The 27,148-nt window shown below is 37.1% G+C and overlaps 1 protein-coding gene across 3 annotated transcripts in view; it reads left to right on the top strand.

The window, feature by feature from the left end:
* arhgef2a (Rho/Rac guanine nucleotide exchange factor 2a) overlaps nt 1-27,148 on the top strand; it is a 70,714-nt gene that overhangs the window by 37,360 nt on the left and 6,206 nt on the right. For all 3 annotated transcript variants that reach the window (XM_089122693.1, XM_089122692.1, XM_039678571.2), the window contains 17 exons: nt 4,198-4,360; nt 9,736-9,803; nt 9,964-10,027; nt 10,333-10,462; nt 10,894-11,003; nt 12,373-12,516; nt 13,071-13,321; nt 13,777-13,902; nt 18,364-18,481; nt 18,618-18,866; nt 18,981-19,057; nt 20,262-20,437; nt 23,450-23,517; nt 23,716-23,904; nt 24,589-24,687; nt 26,654-26,703; nt 27,088-27,129. In XM_089122693.1, the coding sequence (XP_088978819.1) occupies nt 4,198-4,360; nt 9,736-9,803; nt 9,964-10,027; nt 10,333-10,462; nt 10,894-11,003; nt 12,373-12,516; nt 13,071-13,321; nt 13,777-13,902; nt 18,364-18,481; nt 18,618-18,866; nt 18,981-19,057; nt 20,262-20,437; nt 23,450-23,517; nt 23,716-23,904; nt 24,589-24,687; nt 26,654-26,703; nt 27,088-27,129 (2,124 nt within the window). The remainder of the gene's footprint in view (nt 1-4,197; nt 4,361-9,735; nt 9,804-9,963; nt 10,028-10,332; nt 10,463-10,893; nt 11,004-12,372; nt 12,517-13,070; nt 13,322-13,776; nt 13,903-18,363; nt 18,482-18,617; nt 18,867-18,980; nt 19,058-20,261; nt 20,438-23,449; nt 23,518-23,715; nt 23,905-24,588; nt 24,688-26,653; nt 26,704-27,087; nt 27,130-27,148) is intronic.

The raw sequence follows: 27,148 nt of genomic DNA, 5'->3' as shown, positions 1-27,148 counted from the left end.
TTAAGGATTCATTATTTTGATATAGCTTGCATTAGAACAAACACTATAAAAGTTGTTTCGTTTATTTTTGACAAACCATACTATATATTTACTTATGAGCAGAAGCTGTCTAAAAAAGCTTATTTGATGTCTATTTTATTGTAAAAATTGTATAATCTATCCAAAACTAACAAAATATTGTCTTTTATTTCGTTTGTAAAAGTGCGCATTCATTCATACACACAGACACGCAATTCATTTTTAAACAGTCTTTATGCAGTTTACAGACACTATTCAATAACGCAATAACTACATCAGCTGAATCCGTGCTCCTTGAAATGAAACTACCAGTACTTCTGAGGTAACTTTTCCAGGATTATTAAGATATTCCTCACAGCGCAGCAAAACGAGGTAAAGTACAAGATTCTTATTAAACTGGATGTTTTATACATCCAGTTAATACATTGCCGGTCATCCATAAATATGATTTCTGCCCGAGTCCTCTCGCATTCTTCACCGGCTGTAGAGGTGAAGACAAGAACTCCCAAGTTTCCACGAAATCAAGACATCATCAAGCTACAACTTTGTTTTGAATAAACGACCTCTTGGCGAAAAATTACATAGTGTGCCTTTAACAACTACTTGGCCCATAAACAGGAGTTATAAAGACATTGGATATTGAAAGAATCCATATCCGTCGACTACTACTTTCCTGTGGACTTTAGTGGAAATTGCTTTCTTATGAAAATGTTTGCAAAGAATGTCAATGTCAACTAATCAGTCATGGTTCCCCATAGGCCAGCTATATCCAGGCCATCAGGCCACAGCAGACTGAACTAAATCTGGAGCTGGGACTATTAGAACTGGAGCACCAACATTAAGTACTGTCAATCTCAGCCCATTTCCTTGATAGGAGATGATTCCAACTTTAGACAAGCTCCCTGAACCTAGAAAACAATGTGCTTGGGGCACATACCGCTCATGCTTTTGTACAGAAAGCTTGATTCAATGTCAACTTTCAAGTGAACTATAACCACAGAGGTTGTTTTCATTTTGCAGGCACAGTTACATTTTATTAGCCTGACATTATTATTATAAACACAGACTTGGAAATGTTGGCTGCTCCTAGTGTGTCTCTGTATTTTTCTCAGTCATACTCAGGTTTTTTTTTTTTTTTTTAAACGTGTCACTTTATCTTCACAAACCCCACCCTAGCTACATGCTTTGTTCTCCGATTTAGCATGAACTATTGCAACTTCCCAAATCTGCAGAGATGATCACACATACACGTAACAAACAATGCAGAAGCAACCTGGAAGTTCTGGTTATGGACAAACTAGGTCAATTTAGATTTGCTAATTTAATAGCAACGTCCTGCAGGTTATTGGACAACTACACACTAACACACTAAGAATTTTTTATAATACATTGTCTGTTGCTTACTTCCAATTCATGTCCATGTTCCTATGGCAACCTTTACTCATGCCTCCTGCTGATTAGAAAGAGGAAGTGCTCTCTCATTATTTCCTGCTTTGCATGTAAACAGAGAGGCCGATTTTTAGAATAAGCCAACCCAAAACAGGACCTTAGTGTCTCATTTTCAGTGGTGAAAATATATGAGACATCTTATTACTTACTATAAAATGTATGAAATCTAAAAATATTTTACCATGGACCACAGACCTTCTAACATCCAACATGGCCATTTTCGGCTTTTGTTTATTCCGAAATATCTTAAGAATTATGTTGACTTTTAAAATAAATTTAAAAAAAATTGTTTGTCTGGACATATATCTTTCTCTTTTCTTCATTTTCCAAGTAACTCATAAAATCATAAAACATGTATAAAAGAGGAAGATGATCAGCCAGGGCCAAGTAGAGCTTCTAGTAAAATGCTGACTAGCATATTAACCAACACCAGCTGCTGGTCAAAGCTTTTATAATTAAGAACAATGACTCTGGAAGCACACAGATCAAAACTTTTTTTTGTTAGGTAACTGAGTTTACAGAGTTGCACTGTTAATTGGTTGCACTGCAAAATGGATGCCTGGACTTATTCAATTTACCTAATTTAAAGCTGCAGTGTGTTTTTTTTTAGCTGTAAATGCCATATAATTACTCTGGAGCCAATAGAAAATGATTTCATGTCAATGCTGATTGGCCGATGGCACCACAAGAACAAACACAGTCCTAAACTCTAGCAAATATCCTGTCAGCGTATGAGCTGTGACGTCAAAGGCACCAGACAGGAACATATAATGTGTAAATAGTTCATTATATTATGGAGGATGTTTTGCTAGTGACTGCTCAGAGTGTAAAATGGCTCTGCTGGTTTGCAGTTCAGTCAATAGACTGAGGAAAAAATAACAGCTTGCAGGCCGTATAGCTTTCTCCAGGTAGCTTTCTGGGTTTGTGCTCGTCATATTGTTATTGTTTACTAAAACTGAAACTAAGTATTTGTGTACTTGAAACAAAGCTGAAATAAAATATAAATATTAGAAATTGAAATAGAAAATCTTAAATAAAAATGAGAAATGTTGCATTGGCAGCGTTGAGCGCACATTCTACAAGATAAGACATTTATCAGACGCATATTTTAGGCTTCGTTGCACAACGAATCATTCACCATGGTCTTGTCAGTCATCTCGCTTTACTCTCGTCACATGATCAGTGTTTGACTATGTAGCTTGTGATGGATGGATGCACGCATAGCAGACGTTTACAATTGTTTTAGTGATCGTTTTCCAACTGCTTAAATGTTTTTTTATTTCTTAAAAGAAAAGCAAAACGACAGTGGAGGTAATGTAATGTAAACGTGGCGGTGCGGTGGCATATTCTATGCTAATTTCACCCTCACGCTCCATCATGGCGTATTGCAAAACAGCTTTTCACTTCCACGAGAAATCTTGTCACATTTTAATATCGTCACGACTCACAACCCTACTAATTAGTAGGGGTGTAACGATACCCTCATGTCACGATTCGATACATATCACGATACTTAACTCACGATACGATGTTATTGCGATACTCCAAGACATAAGATAAAAGGTTAACAACAAATGTACTGTTGATTAAAATGCATTACATTGTGGGTTTAAATGAATAGGCTTGGACTTGGTGCTTGCAACCCAAGGACAATGGTGACACCAGAATAAAAATATTCTTGATTCTGAAACTGAAAATACAGAATTATTTTAGACGAATATTCTTGCACTTTTTCAGACTAGATTTATTTAATATATTTAGATAGATTTAAAATAATGTGAGACACTTTTTACTGGTCAAGTTACATAAGTCATATGGCATTATCAGGACCCACAAATTTTACCACATTGCATTATTATACATTATAATCAACATTATATATAGTAGTTTAATGTAGTAACGAAACTAAACCTCTGTAAACTTGAATTTTTTATCACACAGTAATTTTTATTTTGAGGGGGGACTATCCACGATACATACAGTATTGTTGTCACTATCCACCATACGTATTGTTGCATTTTTGTATTGCGATTATATTGTGGCACGATATATTGTTACACCCCTACTAATTTGCTCAACCCACATCAATTAATCTATTAGCAGATTGTATGTCAAAAAAGACCCTCACGGGGGCAAAGAGATGACAAAATAATGGCCAAAATCTGAAGACAAACAGAAGTTTGTCTTCAAACAGAAGTTACTGTATCAGAAAGAGAGCCATTGTTTGCTTAAACCAAATGAGTGACTTTTTATAGTGGAGAGTTGATTGGGTTAATTTGTCTTTCCTCTAAAGGCTGATAAGCAAAGATTAGCTTTTTCAATGAAAACCAGTTCACAGGCATGAATGTGCTTGTGTGTGTTTTCATGATAAAATCTTTTACCAAGGAATACAGACTTTCTAGACATTCAATATGGCTATTGTTCAGCTTAAGTTTCTTCCGAAATGGTGTTGCAAGTTCTCTTTTGAGTTGGTTGTTTCCCTGTTCGTGAACTCGGTCTGTACCAGTTCGGCAGATGAATTGGTTACACAATAGAAACTGAGCCGCAATAGTGTCATCATTGTCTTTTTTTGTGAGTGTTGATTGTTCTTTGACCAGCTCAAAGTTGTTGTGTTTTCTTACTATGATACTAGGCACATTTTACTCTGGTGGAGATGATTTAAATGTATATTTATATATAATATGACACCATGCATGATTAATTTATTTTGAGTTTTTGTGTTCTGGTTAGAATAAGGAGAAGGAACGCATGAGGGAGCGGGAGAGAGAAGCCAGAGAGCGAGAGGCACGCTACAGTAATGGCCACCTCTTCAACTCACTCACCGTGTCTGGGACGACACTCTGCTCGGCCTGCAACAAGAGCATCACCGCTAAGGAGGCCCTCAGTTGCCCTAGTGAGTCACACAGACAAACATATACATCACACTCAAAACCCACAAACTTCACCAATATGATGTAGATATGTTGAATACAACATTTTGCAAGTTGTAGATATTTTGTAAATACGATTTGTACAGTTTCAGTGGAAAATATTAGTGGTGTTTGTTCATCAACTCAATGATAGAATCATTGGCGATGTAAGTTTATTTAACATGTCGCTATGCAGTTGCTAGGGTGTTCTAGGTGGTATTAGCATGTTGCTATGGTGTTCTGGGTTGCTTTTGCTAGGGTGTTGACCAGTCTAAAGGCTCCGATATACTCACGGCAAGGTTGTTCGTTTTTCGTTTAGGGGTAAAAAAGAAGTTTGACCTTTGGAATAATGTTAGCCAATATCCTGACATCACCCACACTGATGAGAGCGGTGTTTAGATTAATATGTAAATATGTGCTTCATGCTTTCCTAGATGTGGACCTTTGACCCAGGTCTGCAATTTAGATTTCCAGTCAAGTTGTGTCATATTTATTTATATAGCACGTTGTACAATAGATTGCTTTAAAGCAAGCAGCTTTACAGTACTAAACCTAAAAAAAACAGTGTTACTTTCAATTCTAATTAAAACTTAATTTTCTACTATAAAGCAGATCTCCTTCGTTATTAATAAAGAAGGTATTTATTAATAACCACCTGGAACCGTATAGATTACTTTTATGATGGATGGATGCACTTTTTTGGGCTTCCAAATTTAGAGTACCATTCACTCACATTATAAAGCTTGGAAGAGCTAGAATGAAAGAAGAAAGTCATTTACACTTAGGATGGCTTGAGGGTGAGTAAATTATGAGATAATTTTCATTTTTGGCTGAACTATCCCTTTAAGGTGTTTAAAGTCTGGGTGACTTTAGCATGTTGCTATGTGATTGCTGTTGATAGGCCTGGTAGAAGTCTAAAGATCCTATTCACGATGATAATCTAGTTCATTTTTTTCCAACACAAATATATATGATTATTTTTCACTACTTTCATCATCCGCCTGATGAAATTCATGTCAAAACAAATCAAAAGGCGTAACAGCTTACCTCTTCCAAACTAACTAATTTATAGAATGTATCTTTCATGCAGGACAAACTCATGAATGATAAGTAATTAACCTCGTACTTATGGTTAGAGATCTGTGCAAACCCTTTAATGAAAAGTATTAAACATAAGTATGATCAGTGGTAATTGGGATTAGACAGACACTTCACGAGTTTACATTTACATACAATTAGAGGGAGTAAAGTTTAATTCGTAATTGGCATGCTGTCCGGGGGAGGGCCCCCCCCCAGGACTAGAAGAGTGGAGAAGGGGTGATGGAGGGATGCTGCTACACCTCTTATGGTTGATTGCTTAGTGCTCTCCACTCGTGTTAATTATCTGAACGTGCTCCTCCCGAACTTTGTCAATGAAACATCAATAATGATTATGAGTACAGTATAAACGCAGTACCATTCTTAATTAATGTTTGCTTACGTCCTCTGTGGAAGAAAACCCCAAGAATAAATGTTTCTGACGAAATCCTATGGAGCTTGTTTGTGCTCAGTCAACCTCAGTCAGCTGCTTACCTCAGTCCTTCCAATGATTTTTCCTGCTTCCTTCCTCACTTTCTTTCCATAACTGTCTCCAGATTCAGAACTTTAGCTCAAAATGAACATCATTCATGTATATGCCCTTTTATTACTTACGAGCCACACTTGTCTACCCATTCCCACATCCCTCTTTCACATTACATCTGTGCTGTAGCCTCTGCTGTTTTGAGTCCTATCATGTGGTGAAGTGGAGAGTATGTGGAATATTTTTAGAGGCTGGTCTACCGCTGTATGCCAAGATAACACACACACACACACATCTTAAAGTTGGAGGTCTGGATAGTTTATATGTGTCTATATGTGTGTGTATTAGGGCTGGGAATTGAGACAAATTTCACAATTCGATTCGATTTCGATTCACAAGCTTGCAATTCAATTCGATTTGGATTACAATTCGATTCGATTCAATATCGATTATTTTGGATATCAGTTACAATAAATGACAATTTTTCTCAAGGAAATCAAATCTCTTAACTAATGCTGTAAACTATGGGAGTCTAGTTGTAGCCTATAGACTTCATTAGCCTAATATGAAGGTAATAATGAACTGTTAACCGTTAAATTACACTTTTATTTATTTTTTATAATAAGAGGATTATATGAAATATAAACATTTAAATGGTGGTTGTCATAAAAACTTGCCAGATTTATTCAAATATGCATTAAATATTGAAGAACATTAAGATTATAATGCATATGTAATATGGTGTATTTATGTTTTTGAATTTCTAAAGAAAATGGACGTAATTTGAAAATCGAGACTTTGTTTCCTATCAATTGTCATGATTCTGCCTTCTTGTCTTTGATATTCTCTAGTCGTGAGGCAGGATCATGACAGAATCATGTTTTGTGTGCAAGCGCATGGCCAGTTTGGGCCATGTGCTTGTGTTGTCTCGTTACGTTACCCCGCCCCCTTGTTATCCTAGTCTTGTGATTATTGTCTAGTCAGTTTCACCTGTCCTTGTCATTAGTGTTCCCTTTATAATCCCCTTGTGTTTGCTGTCTTGTGTCGGTTCATTGCTAAATGTTACCTGTGAGTAGTCTGTGAAAAGCATTGTCATTGTTAGTATTATACAAAGTGTTGTTGGTTTCTTGTTCAGTCATTTTCTAGTCTTGTCAGTCTTATTTCCCTTGTTTCGTCTGTTTTGCCCCCTCGTGGGTTTTGTTTTCCTGTTTTGTCCTAATAAACCCTGAGTTCATTGTACACTGTCTGCGTTTGGGTTCATCTCCGTGCACAGCCGTGACATCAATAGTAACAAAGGACAAAGATTAATGCGATTTTTTTTGGATGCGCGCAGCCGCGATACAATGTCCCATTCATTCAAATGAAACAGGATGACTAATCGATTCTTGAGATTTAAGAATCGATATCGGTTCATAAAAATGAGAATCGATTAATATCGAGAAATCGATATTTATTACCCAGCCCTAGTGTGTATATATATATATATATATATATATATATATGTGTGTGTGTGTGTGTGTGTGTGTGTGTGTGTGTGTGTGTGTGTGTATTTATATATATACCTGTATTTTAAAAACTAGGCACTTTTTTACACTACCTGTATTTTTAAATAAATTATGAAATATACACAAATAGCATTTCCCCAATCCATTATCTCTCTCATACACACAGACACACACTTGAATGATTCCTTTAAGTACATTTACATATGAATACTGGCATACTCTCACACCCTTTCCTGTTTTGTTGTGCTCATCTTTCAATCCTTGTTCTCTGTTTTGCTATTGTTTTCAACTTCTTCCTTATTTTGTCATCAAGATCAGATTTAAAGACCAGACAGTACGAGCCTCTCATCGATGAGCAGCTTTGTGCTCGGCTGCTCTGGTCTGAGCTCCGGTATTGATTGCTCTCTCTCTCTTGCTGTGTATCGGGGCTGGAACTACAGTACATGTTCAACACCCACACAGGCTCTTAGTGCAAAGGCCTTGCGAACCGAACACCGTTGAGTGGGAGATTAGATTTAAACTAGATCCTACAGTGGATTAGATAAAAAATGTATTTAAGATGCTGTTTTATTTTGTATTGCAGATGAATACGATGCATTGAATGGGATGTGGATGTGCAAATGAGTAGCAGAGTAGTCAGTCATATATGGAAGCTTTGGATAAGGCTGGTATTAGATGCACGTGCACTGCACAATATTGCTCTTTTTGTTATTTTATCATTGTGGTAAAAAAATAAGAACAAAGATGCAAATTTAATATTAGAATTTTTTTTTAAATAAACTGTGCTTTTTTACTTTTTAATTTTACATCTAAACAAAAGCATGCAAGTAAGAAAAAGAAATAATCAAATGCAAAAATAATCACAGCATGGTATTCATTACAAATTAATTGTTTATTATTAAAGCTACAAAAGTAGTTCGGTCAAGAGCAGTGAGTGAATCCCTATTTTCTTATATTGTTTGACTAACATTAACACAGGTTTATTATATTAAAACCTAATGCACAGTTATATAATGTTTTCGATTTTTTCCTACCTATTTTGAAGAAATCATGTGTTTATCTGACCGATTATATTCCACAGCTCTAGTACAATACATAAGATATTGCATTCAAAAACAGCTGGAAAGAGTGCAAAAAAATGGATCACAATGGGGAATTATCGATGTGTTTTATTAAATATTTTTATTGTGATATAGCTTTTTTTAAACACAAAACACCGAGACACATCAAGACACATACATAAATAAAATGAAATGTATTCCTGTAATGACAACGTTGAATTTTCATCAACCATTACTCCAGTCTTCAGTGTCACATGATCCTTCAGAAATCATTTTGTGCTCAAGAAACATATTTTATTATTATCAATATTGAAAACAGTGGTGCTTCTTTTTTTGTGTGTGTGAAAACCATGAGACATTTTTTTCTTTTAAATTGTGACCTTCTCCTTCTTAGATTTGACATAGTGATCTTAACACTGTCTGTGTTCAGATTTGCATTTAGTAATTTATCAAAATGGACTAAAACATTACTATATTTTCCTCTACAGTTACATTTCTGAGATGCACTGATACTTACAAAAAAGCCTGTGCTTCTCCGTGGGTGATTATTTAGACTCGTGTAGGTGTGTGTTGTGGGTAATCGGACCAGGGAAACCCCACCGGAGCCCCCGTCCCTCTTCCTTCCCAGCCACCCTCAAAACAGGAAGCAAAGCCGTTCTTAAACAATAGGGGTTCAGAGACAAAAAGCAATACAGTGTTACCAGAGAAAATGTTCTGCGACTAGTAGCATGCTGTAAAGGAGATCTAGAACAAGCATTTTACCGCAGACATGGACAGAGGTCAAGAGGGAGAGACAGACAGGCGAAAAATGGGTATGGTACTGAGATTTACATAATTATTTGCTGTAATAGGTATAAAAGGGAATACCGGTATGTTTTCAACTTCCTCGCTGGAGTATCATCGTACACTGGTTGCTGTTTTTGAGAACTCAGTGGTTGGTTTCTAGTTGCTTTAAGCTAAAGAATCATCTTAGACCAACAACAAACCAGGTACTAGTAACTTGATCATAGCAGTCTTTACCTAGTCAAGAATGTTTCTGGAACATAGTGGTAGGTCAAGCAGCTAATGATAAGTGTTATTGCAAACCCATAACAGAAAAAGTGAATACAATTCTATTACTTTTATAAATGTGACCATGAGATCACATTCATCACATTTAAATGTTAATTGTATGAAGATTATAGTATGTGACATAAAAGGGTTTTCATGCCTGTTCTTCTTTTTTTTTTCAGCTTGTAATGTCACCATCCACAACCGCTGCAGGGACACGCTACCAAACTGTGTCAAAATGAAACAAAAGGTGGGATATTAGTGCACACATGTGTCACATGGTGTCACATGGACCACTGACATTCAAACACTGGCTTTGATTCATGGTAGGATGCAGAAGAAATGTTTCTAAATTGGCTGTTTTCTTGATGTGGTTTATGTCTAAAAATGTAATCTATGTGTCACAATAGCAACAGAAAATGGCGCTGATCAGGAACAATTCGGCCTATCAGAATGTGACTCTGAGGAATAGAGGTGAGGATGTGATGGAAACAAGTGTGTTTTTACATCTGGTACAATTACAAGTGGCATATACGTCTCCTGTGACCAGTTGTGAATGGATATCATTGAGGGGATTATGTGATAATGATTGCCCAAAATCATACCAGTCTGTAATTACTCTGAATGTTTTGAATGTTCAGGGAACCTTCAGAAGTAATGTTTCCAATATGGGAACATTAGCAAAATGTTCTTTTGTTTAGCTGTTTACCAGAAGTAAATGGGGTTTACCCTTTATGTCTAAATATGACTTTACTCTCTCTTTTTCTGACTCTCTGAAGCCCAATTAAGGGAAAGGCCCAGCTCTGCCATTTACCCCTCAGACAGTCTCCGTCAGTCACTACTCGGATCACGTCGCGGCCGGTCCTCTCTCTTACTTTCCAAGAGCGTCTCCACCAATAACATTGCAGGGTGAGTTACAGAAATGACAGAGATGCATAAAATGGACTCTTGCCTGTACAATATAAACACATAACCAAATACTGTAAGTGAGTCCTTATAAATACTGTAAAACGTGTTGAAATGTCTATAACACAGTCGTGTTCTCATTGTGTGTATTTTTTGTCTTTTTGTGTTTTGTGTGTTTGTGGCCATGTTAGTTTAATGTAAGCAGTTTTGTTTGAATGTTATTTATTAGTTATTATATTCACTTTATTTTATATTTTTTTATATATTTTAATTTTAAATGTGTATTTTCTGTTTCTGTGGTGATTATGATGCCTGCCTCTTAATTTGGTTTTTGTTTTTTGTTTCTTTTTTTTTTCCTTTCGCATGTGATTGCATGCATATGTGTACATCTGTTTGTGTGCATGCATTTGGCCCACCTGTGCATGTGCGTGTAGGACTCTGAATGATGACTATCCTCTGGGGCTGCGCAGGATCTTGTCTCAATCCACAGACTCACTCAACTTCAGGAGCAGAACCATGTCCATGGAGTCCCTCAATGATGAGGGTGAGACACAAACACACCTACAAACACTTCAACTAAGTAGACACGTGTTAAAATAGGCCGCATTTACATTACATGGTTCAAGTGACCAAATTCTGATTTTTTTTCCTCCAATGTAACACAGATCCAATATGACCTGCCATGAGCATGTAAGCATGAAAAAAAACTTTCAGGCATCATGTATGCAGAGAGATCAGATATTCCCCTGTCAATGTATGTCGTACGTCATTGAAAAAACAACGATGGCGGATGCCTTGGATCACGTGACTCTTTTTTTTAATTGCGCAGTGATGGTCGATAGCTCAACCCAGTGTTGTCGTGCTGACCTTTAAAGATATGTGGAAAGCAAAAGCTTCTACTATTTAGTCTGCATTCATTGCAAATTCCTTTTCGGTCTAAGCTTTTCTGGGTCAGTATGCATTGGGTTGTTTCGCCAAGTGAACTGTGTAAATGCAGATATCGGATATGGGTCACTTTTAAAAGGTTTAAATAGTCATAAAAAAATGAATATAGTCAACAAATCAGAACTGGACTTATAGACCTGCAGTGTAAATGCGGCCATATACAGTACATAGATTTTTACAGTTAGTATTTGTTTTTTTGGAATAAATTAATACTTTTATTCAGCAAGGATTCATTAAAGGAGAAGTTCACTTTTAAAAAACTTTTGCTGATAATTTACTTTCTTTCTTCAGTCGAAAAGAAATTAAGGTTTTTGAAGAAAACATTACAGGATATTTCTCTATATAATGGACTTCAATGGGAACCAAACGGTTCAAGGTCCAAATGAGAGTTTCAGTGCAGCTTCAAAGGGCTTTAAACGACACCAGACGATGAATAAGGGTCTTATCTAGTGAAACGATCGCTCATTTAAAAAATAAATAAAAAAGTTTAAGTTTTATAAGCACAAATGCTGGCCTTGCTCTGTTCTGTGATGAGCGTTCGTGCTGGTGTCGTTTAAAGCCCTTTGAAACTCTCATTTGGACCTTGAACCGTTTGGTTCCCATTGAAGTCCATTATATGGAGAAAATCCTGGAATGTTTTCATCAAAAACCTTGATTTCTTTTCAACTGAAGAAAGAAAGACGTGGACATCTTGAATGACATGGGGGTGAGTAAATTATCAGCAAAAGTTGTTTTTAAAAGTGAACTACTCCTTTAAATTAGCTGTAAAAACATTTATAATTTTACAAAATATTTCTATATCAAATAAATGCTGTTCTTTTGTAACGTTGTACCTTCATTTGTATATTTTTAAGAAAATGAGAGCATTGGTTTTGATTGGTGTGATTGGCTATAGATCCATGTTGGCCAACCTGTTTACCTGCAAACCGAAGCAATAATACAGAAATTGTATTTTTCTTGTTTTTTAGGAGAGGGCTTCTTTAACTCTCTGCTGGAAGATTTGGAGTTTGAAGGCCAGGAATTTGAAGCAGATTCCTGGAGCATGGCGGTAGATTCCAGCTACTTGCAGACCCACCGTAAAGATGTTATCAAGAGACAGGACGTCATCTATGGTTAGAGAAAAAAAACGCAGATCAAAGTCTAGAATCAAAGTATGTTTATGACTGTAAATGGGCCATCGACTCGACAAATATTATTAAGTGCTTTTCCAAACAAACAGACTGTACATCTAGTCCTCGTGGCCTCAAGTTTTTTTTTTTTTTAAATACATTTAAATTCTGTATAATAACTAATAACAGCAAGTATTAATATTACAAGTGAATTTAGGCACTACAACATAACAATGTACAGTGTGAAAAATGGACATTCACTTTGAGATTTGTAGAAGATTACATTTAACCATGTTATTAAATTATTGTTTTTAAAGATTAACTTTAAATGTTTGTTATATGACTGGAAAAATAATCTAAATGTAAAAATTAGCAACACCAGTGTACACAAGATGGACTGTTCTGTACTTCTATGCATCACTACATTGTTTTCATTCACATCAAACTCATCTACCCTCAATATTAGGACAGTGGGAATATTTAATTTAGGGTACATGTCCAACAAAGACCTTTTAAATGTTGCATTTTACAGCTCAACCTCTGTGATATCATTTCAGAGCTGATCCAGACAGAGCTCCATCACGTCCGGACCCTGCGGATCATGGAGGGTGTGTTCAGGCGGGGTATGCTGGAGGAGGTGCAGCTGGAGCCGGGGGTCGTGCATGCGCTGTTCCCCTGCCTGGAGCGCCTGTTGACGATACACACACACTTCCTCACGCAGCTCCTCGAACGACGCGCTCACAGCCTGCAACCTGAAAGCACAAACAATTTCACCATCAATCAGATCAGCGATGTGCTAATAAAACAGGTAGGAGTGAGTTTACGTGGGCGGAACGGGGTGTAAATGCATTTGGATACATTTGGCCAGTCGTAAGTGATTTTGGATTAGCATGTCTGTTTTGATTGCCAGTTTAAAATGTTTCATAAAGTAGAGCTGTCAATTTAATGCATTACTGGAAAAATAATGAGCACAATTATGTAACCGTGCAACAAAATGGAATCTGGGGAAACATTTTAAAAATGTTTTTAAAACTAATTTAACTTAAAACTTATTATACTTTATAAAAAAAATGTAATATCCTAATATAAATTCATTGAATGAACTTGAAAGAGATGTGACGTCACGTTGTAGAGGGCGTGGAAAGTCAAAAAGAAAGAAATAGTGACAAATGGAAATGAGAGTGTATGAGAGTGGGATGCTGAAAGCTTTCAAGTTTCAGGGAACAAAATGTTCATAGTGCACTGTTTGTGTGTGTATGTCAGTTCTCAGGTCAGTGTGCGGACGAGATGCTGAAGACGTATTCTGAGTTCTGCAGTCGTCATATAAAGGCTGTCAAACTATACAAAGAACTTTTGGCCAGAGACAAGAGACTTCAGCTCTTTATACGGGTAAGAACAAGAATGACCATGTCCATGTGCGTTATGTGTTTGCATAACCGGGTCAGGTGTTGTCTCGTGTGTTTCAAGTGGGAGGATAGAGTGGTATTGAGTGATGAATGATGGTGGGCGGGTGCATTAATGCCTGCAGACTCTCAGAGATGTGTGAATCATCAGATTTCCAGGTATCATAATTGTATTCAGCTTTTGTGTTTTATTTTACTTTGTAATGGCTTAGTTTAGGAAGGTCACGGTGACAAAACAGGTGAAATTTCACAGTTATCGATATCACAGTAATACTAATATGCTTTAAAAAGTTAAATATTCTCAGAACAGTGGTGTGAAAGGTAGCACATTTCTCATGAGATATGAGGAGGTAATAAAAAATACTGAAGAAAAAATACTGACTGAATTAAATTATGCTATGTTATATATTGTGAAATAAAATTGTTAGTAAAATTCTGTATGAGACCAACAAATGGCTGATTTTAAATGTATGTATGTATAATTATTGGCTTTAAATGTATGTATAATTAGTATTTTTAACATATTTGTATTTTTCATAATAGTATTATTACTAAAAATAATATTTATGTGTTTAATTTAGTTTATCGCATATATTTTATATTTTAAAACAAGAAGAAACTAGCTGAAATTAAAATGTACACTATATTATATTGTCTAAATAAACATATAATAGTCACTATAAATTCAATTTGTTTTAATGCTACAAGTGAATTTAGGCATGAAACTTTGGCTTTGTGATATTTTTCATGTTTTGTACGTAATTTTATTACAGTCAGCAGGGTTCAACTCTACCACTTTTTTCTACTTGCCCTGACAAAATTTTCACAGGCCCTACTACTAAAAAAACGAATAAATAAATAAATAAAATAAAATAAAATAGGCGTAGCTATTGTTCTAGTTGTTTTGATCTATGTAACCTTAATAAATAAGGTTATGATACCAAAAACTACTAGTTTAACTTATGTGTTTAAATTCGTTTTCATAGACCTTTAGTTTGCATTCATCAATTCCTGTTTTCCTTTGTTCAGTTTTCCCGCTTCTTCTTGGTTGTCATGGAATCTTAACATGATTTGCCATCACGTTCAACTCTGTTGTTATTGATCACCTCGTTTGCCTGTGTTCCTGTGTTTTCAGTTCAATCTGCCCTGTCTCGTCTGTGTTACGCTGTAGCTACCCTATGTTTGAATTATCTGTGTATTGAATGAAAGACTTTTGGCATCTTCATCTGCATCCTCATCTTCGAGCGTTTATACTGTGACAGACAGTCAATAATAAAAAAGAACAAATAATTACAAGCAATAGCACAAATAAATACAACAGAACAAACATATACAAATAAAATAAACAGTTTTTTTCAGGTTTTTCAAGTAGTCTAAACTAGATTTTCAGGTTCAGAAATATTAAGCAAATGTAAAATTTCGCTGCAAAGTCTTCACTGTATTAATATAGATTAACCCTTGTTGCAGTTAATCAGTCAAGAACAGTGAGCGATTTTTTTTTTCTGTCGTTTGTTTGATTAACATAAACACAGAAAGCAGAAGGAATATTAGGCTGCTGTCACTTGAAGAGTTACACATATCTAATACACTGTTACTAGTGCTGTCAAACGATTAAAATATTTAATCGCGATTAATCGCATTAATGTCATAGTTAACTCGCGATTAATCGCACATTTTTATCTATTCTAAATGTCTTTTGATTTCTTTTTGTTACATTATTTTTTTCTCATTTTAATGCTCTTGTCAACATGGAAAAGTGGATCGGCTTGTTTAGTGCAAATGTTTTTTTTATTATTATTATTGAAAATAACATTGGAATAGTGTTCAATTTCACACTAACATATATAAATAATCTCTCACACAATGTAACACTGTCTAGCAATAAAAGGGTGAAAGAAATACTCATGAGGTCCTGATATTGACGAGGGGGTGGAGAATTCGCATCATCTCTGTGTGTGTGTGTGTGTGTTTGCTTGGCCATCATCAAGTGGTGTTTCAGACTGGACGTGCTGCGATGATGATCGCTCAGTTCACAATGACAAAACACACAGATCACTTGGTCTTGTCAATGGGACAATTTGGCAACTTTTTAAAAGTAAACTTTCCATTCAGAATCTTTTAAGGGCATCCATTTCGCCGTCTCGCGCTCGTCATCCACTCAAAACGTAACGTTACTATTTGGCCGGCTCGCAAGCCGAAACGACTGTGTGCGGCACAAAACGTCCTCGCGCTGCGCTCTGAACCCATTCATTTCAATGGCTTGCGTTCCGCGAGGACGTTTTGTTGCCTCTTCGACCGAAGCGCAAGCGGATCTAGCTAGACCGGAAACAAAACAACAGGCATGCCGCAAACACACGTTTGGGCTTGCGAGCCGGCTTTGAGTGGATGATGAGCGCGAGACGTCGAAATGGATCAGTACACATGCCGCGTCCTGTTGCAAAAGCATGTGAAAAAACTACAGGTGCGTTCCATCCGCCAGGGTCCCTACGCAGTGTTCACTGCTCCCTACTCCCTGAACACGGTAGATCAGTTGAAGTGGACTTCACTGACTTCCTGTGAAGTGATGTATCGATGTTCCCTTATTCCTTACGCCGTTTGCAGTGCCCTTCGAACTGAACATGTTCGTTCCCTTCGAACTGGAATCTCACTTAAGATGGCGAAATACCCTGTGAAGTCCACTTCGCAGTCCACTTACGGTCGAATGGAACGCACCTTACAAAGTTTGCTAGGACAAAAAGACCGTTAATCGCGCGATTAAAAAATGAACGCCGTTAAAATGGGTTTGCGTTAACGCCGTTGATAACGTGTTAAACTGACAGCCCTAACTGTTACACATCCATTTTTCCTCTCGTGTTTACATCTACTTAAGACATAACCGACTATGTGTATGAGGAATCAACAAGAGTATTCATGTGCTGTGATGAGCACACTCTTGATGTGTTACTGCATACACAAAACTTATCACACAGCACGCAAAGTACCACTGAGAGACATGGGTACTTTCGCGTACCCATGTCCTCGCAGCGCGAGGACGTTTCTATTTGCACTGAATATTTAAGTTGGCCAGGCTTAAAAAGACACACACATTATCAACTTGTGTGAAGATGCAGCACTGGCCCGATCTGGCAAGTGACAGTTCTATCAACTAGCCCGAGTGTCTTTTACGCTGGCCCAAGGCCATCAGGCCGTTGTTAGGGGTTAACAGTCAGAGGACCCAGAACCAGATATGAAGAATGAAGACCCGGAGTCAGAATTATAAAAAATTAAAGAAAATTTTACTGAGCATAGTTTGCAATTTCATCAGCAGAAGTCAGCTTCAAGACTCACTCAGGAGTTCGTAGGCCGCCCCCTTACAGTTACAACAATCACCGCAGTTATACCATTTTCAAGGTCTAAGCTACGTCATTGCTTACACGTTGAATGATTTGGGTTGCTGGCGCCAGTGTGTCCAGAACAACAACTCATTCAATCTCCAATAATGGCAGTGGTTCCTCAACCTGCAACTAAGAAGACTAGCACTAAACTTTAGTCTAACTGGAGTAAGACTTCAACATGGTGCCTTAAACTATTGGCTTCAATGAACCCTTTATGTTTTAACACTCAAACATAAACCAAAATCCCTATTTCCCTATTATTTTCACTGTTACTGCATTCACATAGGACACTAGCAAATAGGAGCTCCCATCAAGGCTGAAGAGAGTCTGAGCGGCTTATTATCAGTTAAGTGTACCAAAACATAATGGTAAAACATTCACTCGTTTGGGAGAAAAACAGATAACATTTGCTCCTCAGAAAGCAAATATAATAGAAAGAATACAGTTTAATATAACAATTAAAGTTCAATAAAGCAATGCTCAATATAGCTTGACCATCTGTACAGAGAAGTATCATAAGTGTTGGACATATGTGTTCACGACGCCTTTATGATCCATAAACCTTTCTCCTGAGACCAGAGAAAGAGACAAATGGCCTTGTGCACCTAAAAGAAGCTGGTGACTTACATCAGCATGCATTTAAGTATATGATTTCACAAGCAAAAGCACAAAGAATACATTTATGTCAATAAATGATTAACAATGAATATACTTAATTATTGATTTTATAAAAGAAATACATAATCAATCAAAAGGATATTATGATATATTTGCTGAAGAGGCAAGGGATTTTGACCACCCCTTCACAGTCCTTGTTGTCGAGCCATGGTCAGTAATAAAATTTCTACTGAGAAATAAGTATTTTGCAGTCATCCATGCTTGGATAACATTTAAGCTCAATTAAATTTGTTCTAGCTCATTAGACATGACATTATGGTGCCTGTTTTAAAGCATGGTAGCTGCTGTGGGTTTTGGATGCAGATTTAGAGTGTGTGTATGTAAATACAGTGCACAGAGGCAGAAATGGTTTACTGTCCATTTATGATTGTCTTTGTCCTTCTGTGTCCTCTCAGAGGGCGAATCGGGGTCCTCTACTGCGTCGCCACGGATTCCAGGAGTGCATCCTGTTGGTCACTCAGCGCATCACTAAATACCCCGTCCTAGTGCAACGTATATATGACAACACCAAAGGTGAGACTCGGGCATCTCACCTCCACACTTCCCCTCCATGTCTATAAATGACAAAGGGGGGGGGGGGGGGGGGTATTTTTTAAATATTTAATGGCCACATAATGGTCTGGACTGATTATTGTGTGTAACAATGCAGACAATCCAGAGGAAGCTTCAGGTCTGTCACATGCGTTGTCTTGTATGCGGGAGCTGCTCAGTTCGGTGGACCAGCAGGTGTTGGAGCTAGAAAGGACACATCGGCTGCAAGAGATCCGCTCCCGGGTCGACCCGCGGTCCGAGGCCAAACTCCGCTCTGGAGCCTTGTTCAGACCAGCCGAACTGCTCCGGAGGCAGCTGATACACGAAGGCACGCTGCTCTGGAAAACGCCCGGCTCTCGGCTCAAAGGTACAGAAGACTGCGGCTGGTTATGAGGAAGTGTAATGTGATGTGTCAGAGTGAGATGGAGATTGCTTGTGGGGGAATTAATGTACAGCATTTCCCTTTTTCTTTCTGTTGTAGATGTTCAGGTTTTGTTGATGACTGACATTCTAGTTTTCTTGCAAGAGAAAGATCAACGGTACATCTTTGCCAGTTTGGTAAGTTACTTTGCTTGCTAAGTCACGTATCCATATTAGTAGTGGTCATACTTAGGGTTGGGTATCGAGAATCGAGTATCGATTGGAACCGGGACTAACTTTTTGTTTTTCCCGGAATCGTTCAAAAGTTAAAATTTCGATTCCTAGTTTCGATATTCACAGTCCGTCGAGCGGAAGAAGAAACCGCTGAACAACACCAACGCAGAAGCGTCTACCGGAAGTGTTGGCATAACCACGCGAGTCGAACATGAGTAGCTTACGTCGGCGGTCCAAAGTGTGGCTTCACTTTTCTAAAAATAACGAAATCTCTGCAAAATTTGTGACAAAAGGAGTATTTGTGAGAGAAGGAGTATTTCCTTCAGAAAGGATTATTTCCTTCAGAAAGACCGTTGGTTAGCAAGGTTAGCTAAACTTTTTTGACCCTGCCTCTTAAAAGAATCGGAATCGAGAATCGTTAGGAACCGGAATCGAAACAAGGAATCGGAATCAGAATCGTTCAAACTCAAACGATACCCAACCCTATTCATACTTAGGGTTCTCGCTCTGTTCAAAGTTTTAAAGGGGTCATATGATGCTATTTTAAAAGATCATTCCTTTGTTTATTGGGTGTAATTATTAGATTAGGTTAGCATATTTTAATGTTCAAAAAACACTTTATTTTTCCATATAATGTGCATTATAACAGCACCTCTATTCCCAGTCTGTCTAGAACACTGCTTTCAACAAAGCCGCTCCTTCTGAAAAGCCCAGAGAGCTCTGATTGGCCAGCTGACCTGGTACATTGTGATTGGCCAAACACTTGTCAGAAATGTTGTACTCTCCCTCGTTCTCCTTTGTAAAATGTGCTGTACACAAGCTAACTTTTGGATTGTACTGCTCAGGAACAGCGTTATGAATAAATCTCCAATGATTTCTAATTCCGTCCTTTTTCAGAAGCCCTAACGAATGGGTTTTATGGTTTTACATTTAAACATCATCATCTTTCTTTGCGAATGTCTGTGGGCAGGCATTAAGCTAACAATATTTAACATATAACATATTAACATATAACAAATATGTGAAATATAATATTAGTAAACATTTGCGGGAGACATTATGTCGTAGACATTGTACCTCAAATTGTGAAACTTGATGCTATAAGCTGTTTATTTTCGAAAATCTGTACCTGACGACAATATCTCTTCTCTTCTCATCCTCTCTGTAGGATAAGTCTGCTGTGGTGTCACTGCAGAATCTCTTGGTCCGAGACATAGCCAATCAAGAGCGAGGGTTGTTCCTGATAAGCAGTGAGTCTAGCCCACCTGAGATGTATGAGCTCTATGCTGCCTCGAAAGAAGACAGAAACATTTGGTTACGGCACATACAGCAAACCATCTGCAGGTACATACATGAACACACTCTTAACAGTCCACACAGCACTCACAGTTACCATTTGACATTTTTTAGGACCCCTCTCTTTACCGTGGAATTAGAAAATCACATGAACGCACTTTCTTTAAAATTCAGGAGTGGGTCATTTAAAAGGCATATGTCAGTTCTGTGGGAAGCTTGAGTTGCCAATAGCTTTTGATTACATTATAGCCCTGCATAGCTTGCTTTATAGATCGTGGTTTCATTTCATTTAATTCAGTTGGTGCCAGGAACCCACAAATACCACAATCCACTTATGAGGGAACTCCTTCCTACAATTAAACATATAGAAGATCCATTTATTTATTTATCCATGGACATTTTTTTATTTGTTTATGTTTTATTACTTCTTTATATTATCATTATTATACATAATTCTAATAATTATTATCAAATATTTTTGTATTTCTTTTTGCTCTTAAAGGAACACTCCACCGTTTTTTCATATTAAACTATGTTATTGCCTTAACTAAGACGAGTTGATACTAGGCTTGCCGCGATAGACGGTGTTGACGGTGTTACCGGTTTTAAGCCCCATCACCGGTGACATCACTTTCCCACCGTGACACCGCGATGTCTTGACTTTTGTTTTTAAAGTATTCGTTTTTGCTAAAATATTTATTTGAATTAATTAAAAATAATAATTTTCAATTATTTAGTTCTGAAGAGAGCATTATAATTAAAAATGAACTGCGCAACGCGTGCCGTCACGTCACAGATCAGCAAGCATCAGGATTCCATTTAGCAGGTGTGGAGACGAGAACGAGTCAAATTACAGAAAAGCAAGATAATGGCGGAAGATTTGGTGTCAAAACGCAATGCAAAAGCGCCTGTTTGGCAATATTTTGGCCAATATATATTAATGTTAATAAATGCCAATTTATAGTGTTTTACTTTTTTTTACAGTGCTGTCATTTATGTAGGCTAAGGTCCTTTTTAAAGTTTTTATTTTATATTCGTCTCTTTTTATTTGGTTTTATCTTATTTAAACTTTGTTTAATTTATTTAGGCCTATTTTGTTTTCTTATTCGTTAATAAACGTTTTATTTTTTTTTGGGCCCACAGTTTGCCGATTTTCACTTTTTTCAGCCTATGCATGGGGTTATTTTTATTCGTTCGTTATGCTAATAAAAGTTCTGTCTATATTTTATTCGTTTATTATTCTAATAAAAGTGCTGTCTAAATAAAAGTTTATTGTCAGCGAGTTGTTTTTTTTTTTTTTGTTGTTTTTTTGTCCATTCCAGCAATTGACGCTGAATTGCAATTGACGCTTATTTCGAAAGTGAAAGTATGTCATTTATGTAGGCTAAGGTCCGTTTTGAAGTTTTTATTTTATATTCGTCTCTTTTTAATTGGTTTTATCTCATTTAAACTTTGTGTAATTTATTTAGGCTTATTTTATTTTCTTATTCGTTAATAAACGTTTTATGGTTCTTATTTGTTTGGGCCCACATTTTGCCGATTTTCACTTTTTTCAGCCTATGCATGGGGTTATTTTTATTCGTTCGTTATGCTAATAAAAGTCTATAAATAAAAGTTTTATTATCAGCGAGTTGTTTTTTTTTTGTCCATTCAAGCAATTGACGCATATTTCGAAAGTGAAAGTATAACGCGCACGCATTTAAAAGCTATTTAACCCCCCCGCCCTGCCCTCCACGGTGACACCGGGATTACCGGTGTTGTCACACGTCGATTAACCGGTGGGAAATTTTCCTCACCGCGGCAACCCTAGTTGATACATACCTCTCTCGTCTCATTGGGTGCACTCGACACTTTGATAGCACTTATCTTAGCCCAGTTCATTCATTAGGATCCAAACAGAGAAGTTAGAAGCGAAATAAAATGTAAAATGGATAACTATAATGTATGGCGGAATAGCACTTGGGAGCACTTCGACTCGGTGCGGTAATATCATCACTCTTGAAAAATGCTCTCCCCCTTCCCTCTTATTGATGATATTATGATATTTCTGCGCCGAGTCGAAATGCTCCCAAGTGCTATTCCACCATACATTATAGTTATCCATTTTACGTTTTATTTTGTGTCACCATACTTGGTCGTCACGTAACTACTCGTGTAACTGTATTTAAATAGGGAAAACGTGAGGTGTTTGGTCACTTATAACTTCATCTCTGTTTGGGTCCTAATGAATAAACTGGGCTAAGTGCTATCAGAGAGATTGAGTGCATGCAGTGAGACTAGAGAGGTATGTTTCAACTCGTCTTAGTTAAGGGAATAACATAGTTTAACGAGTTTGTTTGCCCATAAAATCTTTAGGATATTAGGTTAAACTTATTTGTCTTGCTGTCCACTGGAGAGGGGCTAGATGATGCAGCTTCTACTTGAGCTCTGATATACCACCCCCTCAGTGGCTATATTTAGGACCTGTTAATTAAAGGGCAAGGTACCTACCTGGTTTAGTCCTTAGTTGTAAGTCGCTTTGGATAAAAGTGTCTGCTAAATGATGAAACCTAAGATGGAGGTGGAGGGATACTGGAACAGCTGATACTAGAGAGAGTTGATTGAAAGATTTGATGGGCTCGCTCCTCCCTAACTTACATTTAGGAACTTCATTTAATATGAAAAAATGGTGGTGTTCCTTTAATAATAAATATGCGTTGTTTGTCATATAGTGACTGTAGCAATGCACACAAAGACGAGGAATCAAACGAAAAATCAGAGTTAAACTAATTAAATAAATTAATAAATTCCCACCACTTCCTTGAGGAAAAAATCACAAAATACCAGCATTAGCACAATATTTTCATTTTAAATAGCATTTTTTTAGACAAAAAATATATATATATGGTTTATTTTGCCAGAAGAGAAAAATAAAAGACTGTACATTTTAGATCTTTATACTTGATAAAACTGGGGGAACTAACATAAAGATGACTTCAATGCCAATGGACATAAACTAACCATTTTAAAATACCATTTCTAATGGTTATTCTTCTTTACCATCATTTTTTTATCACACAGCTGTCCATCAAGAGAAGAATTCCCTCTTATAGAAACAGAAGACAAGGCCCTTCTGCGGAGACTAAAAGGTTGGCTTTAAACACTACACACACATATTGACACTCCCAGCACTGGGGCAAACACTTTTTAATTCTTATTTTCTTATGAATCACTACAGTTGTTGTCATGTTGAGTTGTCATGACATCTTTGCACAGAATTTGAAGGTGGAACAAGCCACCATTTTGACACCGTTAAGAAGCTGATGATATTTTACTCTCTGTTTCAGCTGATATCCAACAGAAGGACAGGGAGGTGTTAGAGCTGCTTCAGGAGCGGGTCACCCTGTTCTCTGACTTGGCGGAGGTCATGGGAGGTTACGAGGTCATGCAGCCGTCCTGTTCCAGAAACCTGTTTAGAGCTGAGTCTTCTCAGGCACTGCGTGGAGAACAGCTGCTCACGCAGGCCATTACTGAGGGTAAGACAGACAGGATGTAACATCTGTGGCTGAAGCAGGGTGTTCCACCTGCATAAGGCTTGTTTTTACCCTTTAGTGCACATTTATTTCAACGCCCATATTAATAGGTTGCAATATTCACACTATGAGTAAGCAGTGAATGGCAACAGAAACAAAGGTAGAGTTTTGGAATCAGACTTGAAATGTTGGCACACCAAAAAATTAACAACCATATAAATGTGCTTACCAATTCTGATTTCATTTAGTCATATTTAGTCAAATATTCTTGGTAGTATTTTTTGTTGTTTTATTATATATTTTTTTATTATTATTTCATAAAGATACAAATTTTAACACTAATTTTAAATCAGTTTCAGCATCTGAGCAATTAAAAATTTGACCCAAATTTGACCCAGCCTCTGAATAAATAAATGACAGATCATGAGTCCAATCACACACACACACACACACACACACACACAATTAGTTGTATTAACAACATTAACAACAACATAAAATAAAGAAAAATATAATAATATTCATACTTGCTGCCAGTATGCCTCTGCACATCTCGTTTTGATTATTCTATTTTTTCCTATTTTGAAAAGGTCACCAGCCATTTTTAGCTAAATCATCTGACCTCATTCTCAGATCTTTCATAATATCTTGTAAAATGTCATGATGTACCTTTTTCTCTCTCTACAGTGGACAGATTGACAGAGCTGATATTAGGATCCAGTTTTGAGGTTCCTCTGCCCTGCGGTTCCAACGGCCATCACAACCACAGTGGGGCGCTAGTAATCAGTAGGTGTCAAAAACAAAACATGCAATATATAAATAAATGTGCCTTTAATTTTCCTGATTATCTAAATATTAGGGGTGTAACGGTTCGCGTAAAAAATGTAACCATTCCGTTCTCCACCCACGGTTCGGCACGCGGTTAATCTCAAATCGGACGAGGCATCTATAATATGGTTTGTTGAAGGGAAACAAACACGTAAAAAACAGACCGCTAATGTTTATTTCTTTCAATGGATAGACTCCACATGAATTTCACGTGGTGAGAGTAGCTGTCCAATCAACTTTTAGTATGTAAATATATTGCTCTGTCTTAGTTCCTCACGTGTTGGTGTGTTGCAGTTCAGCATGGCAAGCGAAGAACACAAGCAGTTGATAGAGCTGCTGCCTGCATCATATAAATCTCTTGTATGGGAACATTACGGCTTCCCAATACAACAAAAAAAAAGTGGACAAAACAGTCACTCTTTGAAAACTTTGTTCGATGGGAGTGCCTTATGCTCTTATATGGCCCATCATCAACACCCTCAAGCGTGGATTTGACTATATTTGGCGTTGAAAATGGAAAAGTCTTTAGACATGGAAAATCGATTTTACAATTGATTCAATGAACACTAATGTCTCAAAAATCGAACAGGATTTTTTCACAAAAGTGACAGCCCTAATCAGTGGTGCGTTTCCCGTACAACGACGTAGTTCACATTACTACCATAGTACAATAACCTGACTTCGTCATAGTCATATTCTAGAGAGAATATGAGTCTGAAACTCCTCCGTTGGGCTTTGGTTATGAGGCGTGTCGTAACCGAACCAGGAAAAAAAAAACCTCTGCACTCAATTGGATAGTCGGTAGACCTACAACCAATCAGAGCAACGCAGTAAGTCAACTGCTTTGCATAGCGCAGTTTTCAAATACAAAACCTAGCCTAACTTTATTTATTTATTTATTTATTTATTTTAGAAGTAAAATAACGAGTGTTGCTTCTTTTACTTACTTCTCCATGAGTGCCACCAAAAGAGAAACCACAACGACCACAGGCTTTTCATTACGTCCCATCATCTTAACGGCCGTCAGAGCCAGCTGATAAGTTATTTTTCCCGAATCATGTAGGAAGGACGCCAAAAATATCTTTCCGATCGACAAAAGCCTTGATTGCAGTTTTCTGTTTGTCTATTAAAATTAATGCGCTGTCGATTTATTTTACAAAAGACGCGACAGAGGAATCTATACATCTCAATTCTCCAGCTGCAGTCATCTCTGAGGGAAACCAGTTAAGCGCTCTTTGATAACGTGATGATTACGTCCCCGCAGATCATCTGTCCATCATCGTATAAAGCCCGCCCTGGCAATTTGATTGGCCCGATCATTTTTTGACTGATCATAATTACTCCTCAATGGATCGAGTCCAGACCGAACTTCCCGACCAAAAAATGTTGTGGGCGGAGTTCGGGCTGGCATCCAGGCTAATAGTACGATGCATCAATGGAGAAATCAACTAGCTAGTCACAACTGTTTCCCGAAACCCACTGTCACAAAGTATCGTTCAACCACGTTGGTTTCGTCTTAAATTGACAGCAGCCTAATATTCCTGCTATGTGTTTTTATTGTTAATCAAACAACAAGACTCACGAAATCACTCACTTTTCTTGACTGAATAACTTTAATAAGGATTTGTCTTTATTTAATTTATACAGTGAAGATTACATGAAGTGTTATTTTACATTTGATTACTTAGTTAAAGTAGTTAGACCTACCTGAAAAAAACTAAAAAGCTCTGTTTATTTTATTGTCCTTATTTTCTTTATTTTTATTTGATTGTAGTGTTTTGAACATTTGATGAACATACCGAACTGTACCGAAACTGTGATCCTAAACCCGTGATACAAACCAAACCGTAATTTGAACCGTTACACCCCTAATAAATATACCTACTACGCATTTCTGACCATTGTGCTTCCTCCGTTCTTCCAGATGGACAAGAGGTATTAGTCAATGGCTCTCAGGAGAACCAAACTGCTCAGGTATACAAAACATTATTTTATTAAAAAATAATGAATGATCTATATTAGTGAGCTGTTTGTTATCACCGTCTTTGACATTCACATCTGCCTGCATCAAATATGTTTCATGAAATGTAATAATTATGCACATAATAAGATGGTTCGATGCTATTACTGAGTTTTATGTAATGCTGAAAAAAATTAGTCATGTGAAACTCGCAGGTTTCCATAGCAACCTAAATCTACCAAAAACTCTCCATCACGACTCACCACTGGTGCTTGAAAGCTACACTTTATCTCCCTTTTCATCGACACTGTGTGCTGACAAATTAAAGCTTTTGAATGAAACTACTGGTTCAGAATTATGATTGTGTTGATAATCCAAAAAAAAATGTTTCTGTACAGGATGGTAATGGGAATCAAATGGAGGACAAGTCACCAAGCGAGGTACTAACATTTAGTTCCA

Source organism: Pimephales promelas, chromosome 18 (assembly GCF_988280905.1).
Source record: "Pimephales promelas chromosome 18, fPimPro1.hap1.1, whole genome shotgun sequence".
NCBI lineage: Eukaryota > Metazoa > Chordata > Actinopteri > Cypriniformes > Leuciscidae > Pimephales > Pimephales promelas.
The sequence above is the reverse complement of the archived record's forward strand: the minus strand, read 5'-3'. Positions and strand labels throughout refer to the sequence as shown.